The 16,395-nt window shown below is 42.2% G+C and overlaps 1 protein-coding gene across 1 annotated transcript in view; it reads left to right on the top strand.

Annotated features, from left to right (window-relative positions):
• Positions 1-16,395, top strand: part of Adamtsl3 (ADAMTS like 3) — a 306,645-nt gene that overhangs the window by 165,747 nt on the left and 124,503 nt on the right. The window contains exon 8 of the mRNA XM_052186018.1: positions 10,585-10,659. Coding sequence (XP_052041978.1) covers positions 10,585-10,659 — 75 coding nt within the window. The remainder of the gene's footprint in view (positions 1-10,584; positions 10,660-16,395) is intronic.

Raw genomic sequence — 16,395 nt, 5'->3', positions numbered from 1 at the left:
GCAAGCACATTGCTTGTAGTTTGGGGGTCTATTGTGAACACTAGTATCTGTGCAGTTCCCTTTCTTCAAGAAAATAAACTCATATATTCAGTTGAATGATGCATATATGTGTGTGTTTGTGTGAAAGCCATGTGGATATGTGTGTGTGTATTTAGGTAATAGCAGAATATAGATGAGGGGTAACTCAGGGTTTCTATTGCTGGGATAAACACCATGACTTGTGGAAACTTACAGAGGAAAGAGTTTTATTTCATCTTACAATGCTCAAATCACACTCCATTGCTGAGGGAAGGCAGAGCAAGAACTCAAGCAGGTACCTGGAGCAGGAACCGATGCAAGGGCCATGTATGAATGCCTCTTACTGGCTTCCTCCACATAGCTTGCTGGACCTGCTTTCTAATACAACGCAAGACCCCCTGCTCAGGAATGGCACCACCCACGGTGAGCTGGGCCCTCCCACATTCATCATTAAAAAGGAAATTGCCCTGCAGTTTCTCCTATAGGCAACTCTGTAGGAGATAGGAGAAATACTCTCCTATAGTTGTAGAGGCATTTTCTCAATTAAAATTCACTTTTCTCAGATATGCCTAAGTTTATATCAAGCTGATAAAACCAACCAGCAAAATAGGTAAAGAAAGGTAACATTAAAATATCTGAACAAATGAACATTTAACAAAACACAACTCCAACCAAGGCAAAGATCACATACACAAAACTTTCAAATTGGCATACAAGTAAACACATGCAGACACACACACAGGAAAGAGGAGTTGTTAATATCAGAGTGCCTGGAATACATTTTCCTTGTGTTATCATGTAATATATATTACAAAAAAGAAAATAGTAAAAATATACATATGCTGGCATGCTTCTACTTGGACTAGTGAAAATAAGCATTTTGATACAGATTACAATCCCGGGGTGGGTCTGCAGTTGATGCTTATTGAATCCTTAATATTGTGAGGACAACATTTTCCTATATACCTCCTTATTTGAAATAAGGTCTCATGTAGTGTCTCATGACTGACACTCCTGACCCCCTCGCCTCTACCTCCAAAATGCTGAGATAGTATATGTGCACCATCACACTGAGGTCTATTTGCTAAGTGTCTTGTGACTTAGCAAAGCCATAATCCACAACAGAAAACAAGAAATTGAAAAAAAAAAAAGAAGGTACAACTGGGTTTGAGCAGTGTGTGTGTGTGTGTGTGTGTGTGTGTGTGTGTGTAAGCCAGTGGCTGGAAACTCAATCATTCTGTGTGGTGATTATAAATCAAACAGCAGTGCCATCGAGAACGTATGTGGTGAACCCACTGAAGTACAAGGTAAGCCAGACTCTCAGAAGAAGAGCTAAGTGTGGAGTTTTGGGCTCAAACTTTGGACACCTGGCTTAGGAGTCTCGTGATCCTGAGCAAGTCAATGAAACATGAACGCATAGTGTTCTTCATTTTCAGAGATGAACTTTCCACTGGTCCAAAGTGGCAGTTTGTCTCAAGTTGCTTAGCATGGTGCCTGGGGCCACAGCACTTGCTTGGCCTACCCCCAACCTCCAGTCCCGCCATCTTTGATTTACAGTCACCATGCAGAATGATGGAGTTTCCAGCCACTGACTTACAAACACACACACACACACACACACACACACACACACACACACACACGCGTTCTTTGATGAGCCTTTTGATTTTGCAAATATTGCTCACTAAACCTGAAGGCAACTTCTCAGAGCAAATATCCTTAGTATCATTTTGCAGTCAGGCTTGAGGTACTGAAGGTTAGCAACTTCCCTGGGCCACAGGCTACTTTTAGTCCAAGCAGCTGCTGGTCCGGCCCATGCTGTCAGGCTCAGCGTCTGGGATGTTAACCTCTATTTGACACTGCCCCTCTCTATAGTTTGTAGAGTAAAAAAAAAAATAGTTATCGCACCTAAAAAGTGAGAAGAAAGGCCCTGGAAGATGGCGCAGCCATTGGCAGGATCAAGGATATCACAGGACAAACTTTCAATGAGAAGGTTTGGGAAGAAGTCCAAAATAATCATTGTCCCGGAGGAACCACTGGCCGCCATCACCACCTCCAATTCTGAGTGCTCCCAGATGTGGGCCTCTTGCCATCAATACGATTGTGTGGAACACAGAAGAAGCCTCTGGTCGGTGGGACACGCTTCAGCCCCTGGATTCTGCCACAGTGGAATGTGTGGGATTTGGGGGGTACCTTAAACTCTTGGCACCTTCATCGGTGCACCCACAGAGGGCGCTTCCCAGAGGCCTCTCTGAACCTGCTCTTACTCTAGTCCTTACCCCACCTGATCCACAACTCTAGCCTTGCTCAAGATCCAGGGAGAGTTTGCCAGAAGGCCTAGAAGTTGCCCATTCTAATAGGAAGGACAAATAAACCATGGGGAACAAGCTTATACCAGAGTGAACAGCGATTCTAGCAAAAACAAATACTTTATATCCATTGGTTGTCTAAAATTTGTGAATCAAGAGCTACCATGTGTCTGTCTGATCAGCGGCCTACCAAACCTTACTATCATGGTTTGAATATCAACTCAACTCACCCCTAGGGTACACCTGGCTTAGTTACCAGTCTCTGGCTCTAGCTACTGGGAGATAGTGGCCTTTTTAGGAGGTGGTGCCTGGTGGCAGGAGGTTAGCAGTGAGGTCCTCAGTCTTGCTTTTTCCTTTTGTCTTCCTTTCTTGGGATAGGATCTCAATGAGTAGTCTAGGCTGGTCTCAAACTGGTGTCAGCCACCCTGCCTTAGTTTCTCCAGTGCAGAGATTGTAGACACATACCTCCATGCCTCATACTGGGTCCTGCTATTGAAAGGGGTATTGAGGCCCTGGGATCTTCTCTCCCTTCCTGCTTCCCATCTGCCAGGAGTTGAGAAGTTTTATTCCGCTGTGTAGCCAACACCACGGCATACATCACCATAGATCCAAAAGCGATAGGGTCATGAGCTGGAACCTCCAAATCCATGAGCCAAAACACAACTTTTCTGACTACAGGTATTCCCTACAGAGACAGAACACTAGCCTATGCAGGCCTAGGTGAAGAATTGCACTTCATGTATGGTATGTGCATAAAAACCCAGTTTGAGAAGCTAGATCTGATGACATTGTCCAAGAATCCACACTATTTATGAGGCTAAGGCAGGAGGATTGCAAGTTCCAAACTAGTCTTGGATACAGCACGAGTTCAAAGCTAGGCCTGGTATCTTAGTGAGAACTAAGAAAGGAACTGGGGATATAGCTCAGTGGGAGGCAAGAATGCTTTCCTCAAATGCAGAAGACCCTTAATTCAATTTCCAGTATTGAAAAAGATATAAGTAAATAAAATAAGTAAGAAGGGATTATATTCTAGGTTCCAAAAAGTATTGAAAAAAAATCCCAATAAAAACAGAAACCACCAGAAGAGGCCGCGCCCTGCAGCTGCACCGGCTCCGCCCTCCCCCTCCTGCTGCAGAGGCACAAGGCTGCCTTGCTTTCCAAAGCTAATTAATCCCTCCATCTGAGCTCTGGACTCCAGCCCTCTGCTTCCTCAGAGACCTCACTCCGCCCATCAGCCCCTCTCCTTTATTTCCCCTTCCTTTCCCATCAGGGCCTTGTGTGACCAGGTCTCTCCCATCTTTAAAGTCTAATTTTTAATGTGTGTATATATTCGTGTCTAAAGGTACATATATGCATATCAAAATATATGAGCATATAATTTTAGGCTTAAAATAGACAAAATGTGTTTTCATCATCTATTTCTTTTATAACTACATCAAGAAAATTCTTTTAAACACACCGGTCTCTATTCCTGCCCAAATCCTTTCCGACCGACCTCTGCTGCCAAGTGTTGGAGAGATTGTTTACATAGGCTGTCTCTACTTTTTCATCCTCCGTCATCCCACAGCTCAGAGCCTCTGCCATGGCCTGCGCCTCAGCACAGAAAGGCTTTGCTGAAACCCATCAACAGTCTCTTTACAGCTCCACCTGAAGGCACCTTAAGGCTGTCCTCCACGTGCTGCAGAAGTGCCTCAGACTTCTGCCCACCACCCCAATACTTCTGCCTCACAGGGTTCACACTTGGTCACCCCTCAGAGTTAGACTGTGACATTCATACAAGTCAGTGAAGACACACTACTGAAAAGCATTTGGGATGGTGTCAGGCCTCCTGTGCTGCCCAGTATGACCAACCAGGAGATATATATATATATATATATATATATATATATATATATATATATATCTCCTGTTGGGCTATATCAATAGTACTTGGGCTGCCAGATAAGCAGGCACTCTGGTTCTGATCTGCACTGATGGGGCAGGATCCCTGGGGATGGGGGTGGGGTGAGCAGGTATCAGCTGTAGCAGGTTTCCTAGTGATTCATACCTAGGATGGAATGGTGTGTGTGTGTATGTCTGTATGTGTGTCTGTGTGTGTGTATCTGTGTGTGTGTGTGCTTGTGTGTCTGTGTCTGTATGTGTGTCTGTGTGTCTGTGTGTGTGTGTCTTTGTGTGTCTTTGTGTGTATCTATATGTGTACACATGCATACACATGTATGGGATGAGAAGGTACTTCTGGTCATCCAGTTTTCCCAGAACAATTTCTTGAAGATGCTTTTTACCAATGTATATTTTTGTTAAGCAAACCAACCAAAACAGTCAGCCGTGGCTGTGTGGGTTTAATTCTGATTTTTCTGTTCCCTTAATCCATGTGTCTGTGTGCTTGAATGGATCAGAGACTGAGACAGACAGGTCAGTGAAACAAAGGATTCTGGCTTAGAAGAAGCACTTGGACTGCAGGGTGTAAATTACTTTCCCCAGAATCTGAAGACATAAAACTCTGCAGAAGAGCCTCCGTATAGGATGACCCCAGTTCCAAACCTGTCCTGTTGCCTTTGCAGCACAGTCTGTGAGTAGCACAGGGGGAGACCTGGGCTCTGCTTCTCTCCACCAAAGATAAACTGTCAGGGACTCTGGCCTGTGTGGTTCCACATGAAACTGTGGCAGTGGGGACACAAACACACACACACACACACACACACACACACACACACACACGCACACAGACCTCAAAGATACTACAGCCTACATTTGTAGTGATACTGTTCACTCCAATTGATCTGCTCAAATAGCTCTTTATTAATTCAAGGAGGGTTTTATATGTTCAAAAATACATTTTAGAAATGTTTTTATTGCATATGATTTGCTATATGCTTATTATATAGGGTCCAGATTATCCTGGCAAAGGAAACCAAAATGGCCAACAGGCTATGTGATCAATCATAGTCTAAGGAGCTACACAGTTATCAATCACATTGGTAGGTCCTTCTTGGCAGAGGTGAAATGATTGAGTATGAACAATATGTATTAATAATTTATATTATAAAGTTGTCATGCTTTCATCCACAAATCCTAACCAGGTCTGCCCTTTAACAGTGTAAATATTGTTGATTGCCTATATCGCAGGGGTTGCTATGTATGTATGTTCAACATTTGCATGATATATTGTGAGCCTTCCACATAACAAGTGCTTCCAAGAAGGGCACACACAATCAGGTGATTTAACAGTTTTCTTGGACTGAAGACATGGCTCAGCATATAAGTGTTTGCCCTGCTTGCAAGCAAAAAACAAAAACGGAACAAAAATAACCAAAAAACAAAAACAAAAACAAAGCAGATCTTGGATCCCCAACTCTCATGTTAGTATCAAGTTGCTATGGTCACCCATCTATAATTTCATCATCACAGGCCCAGAAATGGGATCCCTGGAGCAAACTGGCTGGCAAGCTTTGGGCTTGATTGAAAGACCCTGCCTCAAAAAGTAGTCACCTAGGGAGATTCCAGATACCAACCTGGACTCTCCATGTGCACATGCACACATGGTTGTGTCCCCATACATGCAGAGATGGGTACACACACACACACACACACACAGGTGAATAGGAGAAAATGTTTGTACCTTGCTTTTATTTGCCTAGTTTTAATATGTTGATTCTCTTAATTTTTCAGTACAAGTAGACTTTTCTAACTAATATAGTTAGTTTCTATAGCTCTTGTACCTGGGTTCAATATTTATGCCGTGCTTGTGCTGCATGCCTCATTTATCCACTTATTATCCATTTATTCATTATTATTTGCTATCCACTTAGCTGGACTCACAGAATCTAGGCTGCACACATCGCATTTTGATGCTTGGGTCGGTCTTTTCCTTCACTGTATTTAGTTTTTAAAACCTCTTTTTAGGTAGAAAACATTTTCCATGGTATTGATTTTTTTTTAAGAGTTCTTTTTAGTTGTCTTACAAAATGTTCAGTGTTCTAGATGTGTCTGATTATTTTCTCTACTGTGATATATTTAAGCGCGCGCGCGCGTGCGTGCGTGCGTGTGTGTGTGTGTGTGTGTGTGTGTGTGTGTATGTGTGGTGGTTTTGTTCTAACCCACACTCCTGCTTCAGCATAGAGACGAGAGCTCAAGGTCTTTGCTGGTCTTTTTATGTAAGCATGCAGCCGTACATACATATGACCATCCAGCCGTACATACATATGACCACACAGCCGTACATATATATGACCGTGCAGCCGTACATACATATGACCGTGCAGCCGTATATACATATGACCATGCAGCCGTAAATACATATGACCACGCAGCCATACATACATATGACCACGCAGCCGTACATACATATGACCACGCAGCCGTACATATATATGACCATGCAGCCGTACATACATATGACTGTGTAGCCATATATACATATGACCACGCAGCCGTACATACATATGACCACGCAGCCGTACATATATATGACCATGCAGCCGTACATACATATGACTGTGTAGCCATATATACATATGACCACGCAGCCGTACATACATATGACCACGCAGCCGTACATACATATGACCACGCAGCCGTACATACATATGACCATGCAATCACAGGAATGCTCTGGACATGGTTTGCCAGCTCTTCCTTCTACTGAAGGTTTTTGATAGTTGCTGAAGACCTCATGAAGCCTTGACATTAAACAATGACTTCTGATTGTTTGGTTAAGCTCCCATGGGAGGCTATTGGCTGTGGCAAGCTCAGGGTCAGATTAGTGAGTGGGCTCTTCCAGGAAACTACCACACAAGCCTAGTAATGACCGCTGGGAATTGGGCTTTAGGGCGCTCCAAGCCCATTCCCACTCCTGCACAGTCTGGCAAGTTGGCGGCCATCACGAGGGTTAGGAGGTTTTTTTTTAAAGGTTACTATGTGGGTAGAAAACAGGAAGACAGAAATAAACAAGTTGATATCCCATAGTCTTTCCTTTCCTTACCCCATGTTTTCATAGAGTAATTACTGCCCAGACCTTTAGAAGCCCTGGGTTAATTTCCAGAGCTTTGGAAATGCTGGTGCCACAATATTTGCTCATTGTCTCATTTGCTTTCAGAAAACCTTACTCATTGTTTGTTTGGTTTGTTGTTGACTTCAAATTGTTATCAAATAGGGCCAGGAGTTTCCTTCAGTCTCTCTGGAACCTTTTTTTCCCCCAAGACAGGTCTTACTGTGTAGTCCTGTCTGTCCTGGACCTTGCTCCGTAGGCCAGGCTGGCCTCGAGCTCACAGAGATCCACCTGCCCCTTCATCCTCTAATGCTGAGATTAAAAGGTGTGCATTACACTGCCTGGCTTCTCTGCAACCTTTTAAGGAGTAAACACTTGCTCGATTCTCCTTCCTCTTGACAGTTGCTTGTTGAAGAAACTTGTCACTTAGTGTCTAGTGTCTGCTCTTCACATTGCTTTTCAACACTCGCTCCACACAACCTGTGCTCCCTTTGTTTTGAATCCTATTTGTGTGAAATAAGCGACTCCACCTGAAGACCTCTCTATATTCAGGTCAGAGCTCATGTCTGTAGTTCCTACTGAATCGCGCTGGGAAGTTCGCTGCGCACATCTTCTGTCATGTGACTGGTTGTTACTGAGGATCTGTCATAGGGTCACAACCCACCTACTCTTCACTTAGGAGCTCACACACTTCCGTAAGGCGACCACTTCCAGTCAGGCGTCTGGCTGCCCTGAAGTGTGGTTTGTATGGAAAGGCCCAACACATGCCCTACCCTTTTCTCTGTTTACCAGTGTTAGGACTGTAAACTGCTTCCCAGCACCCTCTACATGAGGGAACTCTATTTTTTCCAGCATTATTTTTCTTGCTGTTTTCCACATATTTTGTATGACTACCTTTACTATAATTATCATTCTTACTAATGTCCAGATTGCCATGTAATTGCCTACCTGGGGACCCTTTGTGTTAACACCAAGTCCTTTCAGCCCAACTCCAGAGCTTGTCTATAAAAGCTTCCTTGAGTTCTCAAAAAGACAGTGCTATGCTGTGATGGTACGTGTTTATTTTCTGATTCAAACCATAATTGGCCCTCTAAAGAGCCTCAGCTTTTGTAGTGGGAAGTGGTGTCTGCAGGCACAGCGTGATGACAGGCACACTCACTGCTTCTGGGGTAGCTTATGTTAGCTTTGTGTGTGCTTATACCGACCAATGCACAATGCTGGGCATTAACATAATATGTGCTATATTCATAACATGTATCACATAGCACTAAAATACATACATATATCTAAATTTATAATTAGCTAACGAAACTCTAAAGCATTTTTGTGTAATATCAGAATACCTCTTAAACATATTTTTTCTTTTTTAACTATAGTATTTTAAGATTTTTTTTTCTTGGAATATATTCTGAGAATGTTATGATTTTTATGTTATTATTTTCCAATTTCATTGGCAGGAATGTACAGGAAAAATTACGGTGGTGGTGGTGATGATGATGATGATGATGATGATTGCTTTTCCTTGAGAATAGCTTTAGTGGTGCATCAGTGAGTCTGCCCATGGCCTCTGTTGCTCTTTATCAGATTTAAGGATATTTCTTCTGTTCCTAGTGTTAATAAGACTGGCATAAGCAATGTATGCTGAGTTTTAGAAAATGCTTTTTGCCTATAGTTATGGTATGATTAAAACCAAGCCTTTGTTCCTCTGGTTTCCCAATTCATCAATAAACCTCCCAGTCCTGAATCAACCATTCACTTGAGAACATCATTTCTTTGTTTTCTTTTCAGATCTCAGAACCAATTTGTTTTCTATTATTCAGTGTTTTTTCTATAACCGTTATCAAATGGGGTCATACGCATCAGTTTCTTGGACTGCTTCTTTTTGGTTTCAGAGTTACGTTGATCCTGAACTCATCCCTAACAGTCTATCATTCTTTCTGCCATCTGGAACAGAAATGTTTGCTTAACCGTTTTCAAAAACTCTTTGCAGCAAAAGTCTTTGACCTTTACCTTTTTGCTATTAACAATTATTTCAGCTTCAGTCTTCCCAATTTAAATTTCAAATTTAAGTAAAAGTATATATCATACTGTATATTATTTTAAAAGCACATTTTATTACAGAAAATTCAAAATGTGTGAATCATAGTCTCTACTTGCCCGTTTTCAGTCTCTCTCTGAGATGGCTGTCACCAGCGGCTCAGTGGGAGCTCCCTTCACATCTGAAGCACAGTGGAACTGACACACCTCGCTGTTACTAGTGAGCAGCCACACAATCCTCCGCCTCACACTCTTATATCTTCCCATTCACACACAGTATACCATGTGCGTGTGATAATGTGTTGTTTGTATTGCTACAACTTACACACGCAATAATGAAACATATTTCTAGTATAAGATTATATTATATATGTGTATATACATATATATGTACATATATACATATATATGTATGGTACTTCTTGCACATGTGTGTGCATAGGCATGTAGAGACCAGAGATAGCTTCAAGTGCCGTGCACCTCTTCTGAAGCAGACTCTCACTGGCTTGGAGTTCACCAATAGGCCATGCTACCTAAGCAATGAGCCCCAGGCATCCCCCTGTTACTGCCTCCCTAGCTCTGAGATTATAAGCATGTACCACCATACCTGATATTTTTATGTGAGTCTGAGGATTAAACCTAGGTTCTCACACTTGCAAGACAAGCATTTTACTCTGATTGAATCATCCCCGAAAACTACCATCACCACCACCGTTTTAGTCATTCTTAAGTGTATGGTTCAGGGAAACCATCATCGGCACCTATCTCTAGAACATCCTATAACTTTAAAACATGAGTTCTCTACCCACTTAGCAAAAACCCTTTATTTCCTTCTTCTCCCAACACCCGAGTACTAACGGTCCTGCTTTCTGTTTGTGTGAACTTGGCTCTGTGTCCATTCACAGTTGATTTCACTTGGTAGTTTCTTCCCGATCAAGCCATGAGAGCTTGTGTCAGAATGTCTTTTACTGGCAGGTACAACATAGGTGCCATTATTTGGATGGCACTTGGCTCTGCCTTTTGGCTACTGTGGACAGTGCTACTGCGAATGTGGACATGAAGATGACCGTGTGAGTCCCTGCTCCCAGTTCTCACAGGCAGCCACCCAGAAGCAGGACCACTGGTCATCTGGTTGTCTCTATGAGAAACTGCTGAGGCTTTAACTCACGTGCCCACATGCCTGGGTCTCCAGTACTCAGGTTTTCATTATATTTGTCTTGTGTTCTTTTCTAGAGGAAGAAAATGTGATTGCTGTTCCCTTGGGCAGTCGAAGTGTGAGGATTACCGTGAAAGGACCTGCCCTGATCTGTAAGTAGAATTTCGCCTTAGTGTGTTACAAAATTCCCTGACAGCAACGTCAGACAAACAAATGAAAATCCACTTTCCTTGTTCATGGTAGGGATTTCTGTCCACTCTACTCAAACAGTCTAGGAATATACAGTATGATGTAGGAACCATTTAAATACACTGTGAATTGAAATGAAATTTCATCACTTCATCTCTACTCCCTTTTATCCATCCTTCCCCTCCCAGATGCTCTCCCTCACCCCCCACTCTTTTTCTTTAATTGGTGGTGGTGGTGGTGTGTGTGTGTGTGTGTACACTATGAATTGTTCTGCTCTCATGGTTTAGGGTGGAAAGGATATCAATTTGAGCTTAATGTCCTATGAAAGAGAAAATTAAATTGTAGTAAAATATCTATACAAGGATTCAAGGATATACTGGAGATGTCCGAAGTTTGAGATTAAAAGAAAAAAATTAAATACAAACCTACCAATGACCTTTGATCTGGAAGGACAAACTTTGCCGCTGATTTATCATGGCTTCCCGCCCAGGTGTCCGTGAGAGCTATTGAAAGCTTTGTGGGCTACAGAGAGCATCTATCGAGGGGCAATGGAGGTGTTTCTTTGCCAATCTCGGACGACATCTCTTACCTTGGAGTTGTTGCTTAGGGTGCACAGAAGCTGGGATTGTCCTGTTTTATTGTTCTCTGCCAAGGTACCCTTGTAGCCTTAGGCAAACTTCCACAGTTGTGTACAGAAGGCAGTAGGCCTCAGCAGACTGGGCTGTGAGTCTGAAGAACCTTATGGATTTAGAGGCTTATTTTTATTGTTTTAAATTCTGTGCACGTGTAGGTGGTGTGAGCATGAGTGCAGGGACCTATCAGGGGAGGCAGCATCTAAGCACCTGGAACAGGACTTGGACAGTTGTGAGCTGCCCACCAGGGCTTCTGGGAATGGAGCTCAGGTCCTTAGCAAGAGCAGTACATTCTCCTAACCACTGAGCCATCTCTCTACCCTGATTGGTTGAATTTGGTTACCTCTGCATATCTAGAACAATAGACACCATCAAGAAGCCACACAGAGTTAAGGTGGCTGGGTCAAATACTATGCAGTTGAGTTTTTCCCTAGGCCACCACCATAGATTTCTTTTTTAAAACCATAAGAATTTCTCAGGGCCAGAAGTGTCTCACATTTTTGGTAATGTATGTGTGGGTATGTAGGTATGTGTGGGTACACATGTGTGCATGTGTATGAATGTGTATGTGTGTATGTATATGTTTGTATGTTTGTGTATATGCATGTGTGTATATTTGTGCATGGGTGTGTATATGTGTGTGTATATTTGTGCATGGGTGTGTATATGTATGTTTATGTGTGTGCATATGTATATTTGTATTTGTATATGTGTATATATGCATGTATATGTATGTATATGTATGAATGTATATATGGGTGTGTATATGTATGTGTGTATATGTGTGTATGTGTGATTATATGTGTATCTGTGAGTATGTGTATATGTGTGCATATATATGTGTATATGTATAGGTGTGCATATGTATTGTATGTATGTATGTGTATATATGTATGTGTGCCTATGTGTATATTTGTATGTATGTATGTGTATATGTGTAATGTATGTATATGTGAACATATGTATGTGTGCATATATGTATGTTTGTATGTGTGCACATGTGTATGTATGTGTGTGTGCATATGTGCATGTGTGTATTTGGGTATGTGCATAAGTGTGTATATGTAATATGTGTATATGTGTCTTTTTGTCTGTGTGTGTATATGTATGTGTGTGTCTGTGTATATATGTGCGCATGCACACATGTGCACAGGGATGGAAGCCGAAGGTGGATCTCAGGTATCTTCCTTAATCACTCTGCACCTTACTCTTTGAGACAAGATCCCACAATAAACCTGAAGTTCACCAGTTGACTGCCTGGTTGGCCCGCAAGTCCCATAGATCTGCCTCTCTGCCTCCCCAGTGCTGGGATTGCAGGCCTTGCTGCTGCATCCATTTTGTTTTGATTTTAAATTTTTTTATGGGATCTGACTCAGGTCCTTACGCTTGTGTGGCAGGCAGTTTACTGACTGAGCCATCAGGTCGTACTCAGCTCTGGAGGAGGAGACATCCTCTACCCCTTAGGATTTGCATTAGTGACACAAGACTTTCTTTGAAATGCAATATCCAAATGTTTTAGAGACCTGTTTTCTAAATGGTTTGAAAGTCTTTAGTATTCTGTGGGGGGTCAGTTTTTCCTCATTGTAAATTCAAATATAACACCTAGAAACTAACAAAACTCATCTTCACTAAATTTCATAAATCATCTCAGTAATAAAATCATGAGATATCATTTGAACTAAAAACCACAAAAGCCCCAGGCATGGTGGTGCATACCTGCAATCACTAAGCACTTAGGAGATGGAGTCAGGAGGGTTGAGTGTTCAAGCCAGCCTTGGCTTCACGGCAGGGTCCAGGCCAGTTGGGTGATGTGAGACTGTTTCAAAAAAAAAAATCACCCCATTTTATGTATAGTTACATCGATAAATGGCAAATAGGGAAAGTGCTACATATCCATAGCAACATTATTCCTGCTAGCCTCCAAAAGAAATAGCAGAGATATCTATCAACAGTTGAACTAATAATAAACTAATCAGGACATGTGGAATATTATTGGCTGATAAGGATGGAAGGCATGATGAATGCTACATTGTGAATGATCCTTGAAAATATTGACCCGGGTAAAGACACCAGCTTCAAAAGGCCACATGTCCCCTGACTCCTTCAGATGAAATACATAGACAAGACAGCTACAGGGACGAAAAATGGATGGGTGACTTCCTGGACTGATGTTTTATTTGGGGTAGCAAAAATGTTTCAGTCTTACCCTGTGGTAAAAATGCTGATCATGAATGTGTGTTAAAATAGCATATTTTGTATAGGTGATTAGGGGCTGGAAATTAGCTCAGCAGGAGTAGCATGAGGTCTTGGGTTCAAATCAGTACTGAAAAGGTGGGCAAACAGACCACAAAGAAAGAAAGAAACTGGGTGGGTTCTGTTAGTTAGATATTAGCAATTGTTTATTGTTTATATATGTAAAATGCATGATTTGGGGGATTTTTTGAGACAGTTTCACATAACCCAGACTGGCCTGGAACAATTGGTTTAATGTGTTCAGTATCACCTAATGATACTGAAGGTGGTTTCCCAAGTTCAGTTTTGGAAGGCTGTAGTGTTGTTTTGAAAGGCTGTAGTGTTGTTTTGGAAGGCTGTAGTGTTGTTTTGGAAGGCTGTAGTGTTGTTTTGGAAGGCTGTAGTGTTGTTTTGGAAGGCTGTAGTGTTGTTTTGAAAGGCTGTAGTGTAGTTTTGGAAGGCTGTAGTGTTGTTTTGGAAGGCTGTAGTGTAGTTTTGGAAGGCTGTAGTGTTGTTTTGGAAGGCTGTAGTGTTGTTTTGGAAGGCTGTAGTGTTGTTTTGGAAGGCTGTAGTGTTGCTTTGGAAGGCTGTAGTGTTGTTTTGAGAGAAGGTGGTCTAGGTGGTCCTGGAACTCATCATGTACCCTAGGTTGGCTTTGAACTTGTGCTAAACTTCCTGCCTCAGTCTCCAAAGCCTGGGTTTTCCAGTGTCAGCCACCATGTCCACTTTAAGGGACTTTTTAAGTTATAAAAACAGAATATACAAGCAGTAAACAGAATAGGTACAGGCTAAGGCCCTGGGGAAGCCTCCTTTTCACGAGTGTGTGCTGGTGGACGAAGCCCGACTTTGTGTTGGAGACTGACGTTCTTCTGGAGTTCAGAGTTCAAAAGTTCCTCCACTTCTCCAAGTGACAGATCTGTTGCTTGGAGTTTTCCTCTTCTGAACAGCCCACGGGCGGCTCTGGAAGTCTTTCTGAAAACCACCCTTCTCCACTGGCTGCCTTGCAAAGGCTTTAGTTTACATGTCTGAATTTTATAGTACAGAAGGGGTTTTGTTTTCTTGTTTTATATAACTATTTTTTATAAAAAGTTATACTTCTGAAATCAAGCTTATTTTTCAGTATTAAATCACCCTTTAAAGGTCCCTATTAACTGTAACCTTCCAAGTAGCTGCAATATTGAAATCCGAGGATGCTTGGTACCATTAATTTCAAGTCTCTTTGTTGTGGGATGGGATTTAATTATAGATTGTCCATCTTACACTCTGCCTAAAGCTCATTTGATCCTGAATTTCTAGCATGTTCTAATCCTGGCCACATTGCTGTAGGGAACACACAGCCCTAGATTTTCCAGTCATGCGTTCCTCCCCAAATGGAAGCAATAAAAGAGTCCCTGCAAAAGCAGTATAATCGTTTTTTTGTAATTATAGCAAATGTAATTATTGCAAAACTATGGCTTTAGCTATGTTTGACTCAGCTGGTGAGGTGACTCAGCAGCTAACGTCCCTTGCTGCCAGGTCTGGCTACCTGAGTTCAATCCCCAGGAGCTATGTGATAGGACAAAAGAGCCACCCCTGTCACCCCCATAAATAAGTAAATGTAATTTAAAAAAAATAGGAAAGATGGCTCAATGTTCAAGAGTACTGGCTGCTTTTGCAGAGGAAGTTTAGTTCCCATTACCCACATGGTGGCTCACATCTACATGTAAATCCAGCTCCAGGTCATGCATCCCATGCCCTCTTTTTACCACTGTTGGAACTGCACTTAGGTGGTAGACATTCACACACACACACACACACACACACACACTTTTTTTAAAAAAATCTTTACAATTCAAAGTATAAGTAAACCAAATGTTTTAGTAACCATAACCCAAAAGCCTAATATGTCATAGGCTGGAACCTCCACCAACTGCAAAGACAGAATTTTCTCCTACATTCTGTCATCTGAGCATGACTAGAACTGTGCCACTATGCTTAATGACCAAAGGAAGGCAATGCTGAGCAAGACAGGTACCTGTTGCCCACATGCATTTGCTGTGGGCACACATTTAGTGTGTCAGGGATAGCTGTAAACAAATATACACAAGTTACACACATTTGGTGTGTCAGGGTTAGCTGTAAACAAATATACACAAGTTACACACATTTGGTGTGTCAGTGTTAGCTGTAAACAAATATACACAAGTTACACACATTTGGTGTGTCAGGGCTAGCTATAAACAGATATACATAAGTTATACATATTTAGTGTGTCAGGGCTAGCTGTAAACAAGTGCACACAAGTTACAAAAAATTGGGCATAGAAGAAGGCATCGGCTCATAATGCACTTTCCACCATGAGGCTGCTGGTCCTACTTGTTCACTTCTCCTTTCCTCACTAAAGAGGCTGGAGGGGAGAAATTACTTGGGCAATAGACAAGAGAACACAGATGCATATTCCCCTCCTTAATAGTGCTGGGATGATCATAGACTCCTGGGGTCTCCCACTTGCCACCTGCTTTAGATGCCACAGAGGACTCTATGGAAACTCAAAACTGAAGCCTTTACTTCTGTAGCTCTTCTAGGCATCCAAATCAAACCAATGGGAATAAACCCTACTGTGTGATTTAGTGGGTACATGCCATGGCGCCTGGTTTTCCGATGCTCCCAGACCACCTCTCCAGATACCACACACTCCTTGTTGCCGAGATCCTGGGAAATGTGCAAAGTTGTTCTTTGGCATTGTAGCTAAGCAACAGTTGCTCTAACAGAGCACATATCTTAGCATCAGTTCCTGATTTGGCTCTGGTGCCGTAGATTCATGGACTAGATGAGAGAAGGCTGCATGGGGCATCT

The sequence above is a fragment of the Apodemus sylvaticus genome, chromosome 1, assembly GCF_947179515.1.
Source record: "Apodemus sylvaticus chromosome 1, mApoSyl1.1, whole genome shotgun sequence".
Lineage (NCBI taxonomy): Eukaryota > Metazoa > Chordata > Mammalia > Rodentia > Muridae > Apodemus > Apodemus sylvaticus.
This window is presented reverse-complemented; position numbering and strand designations above follow the sequence as displayed.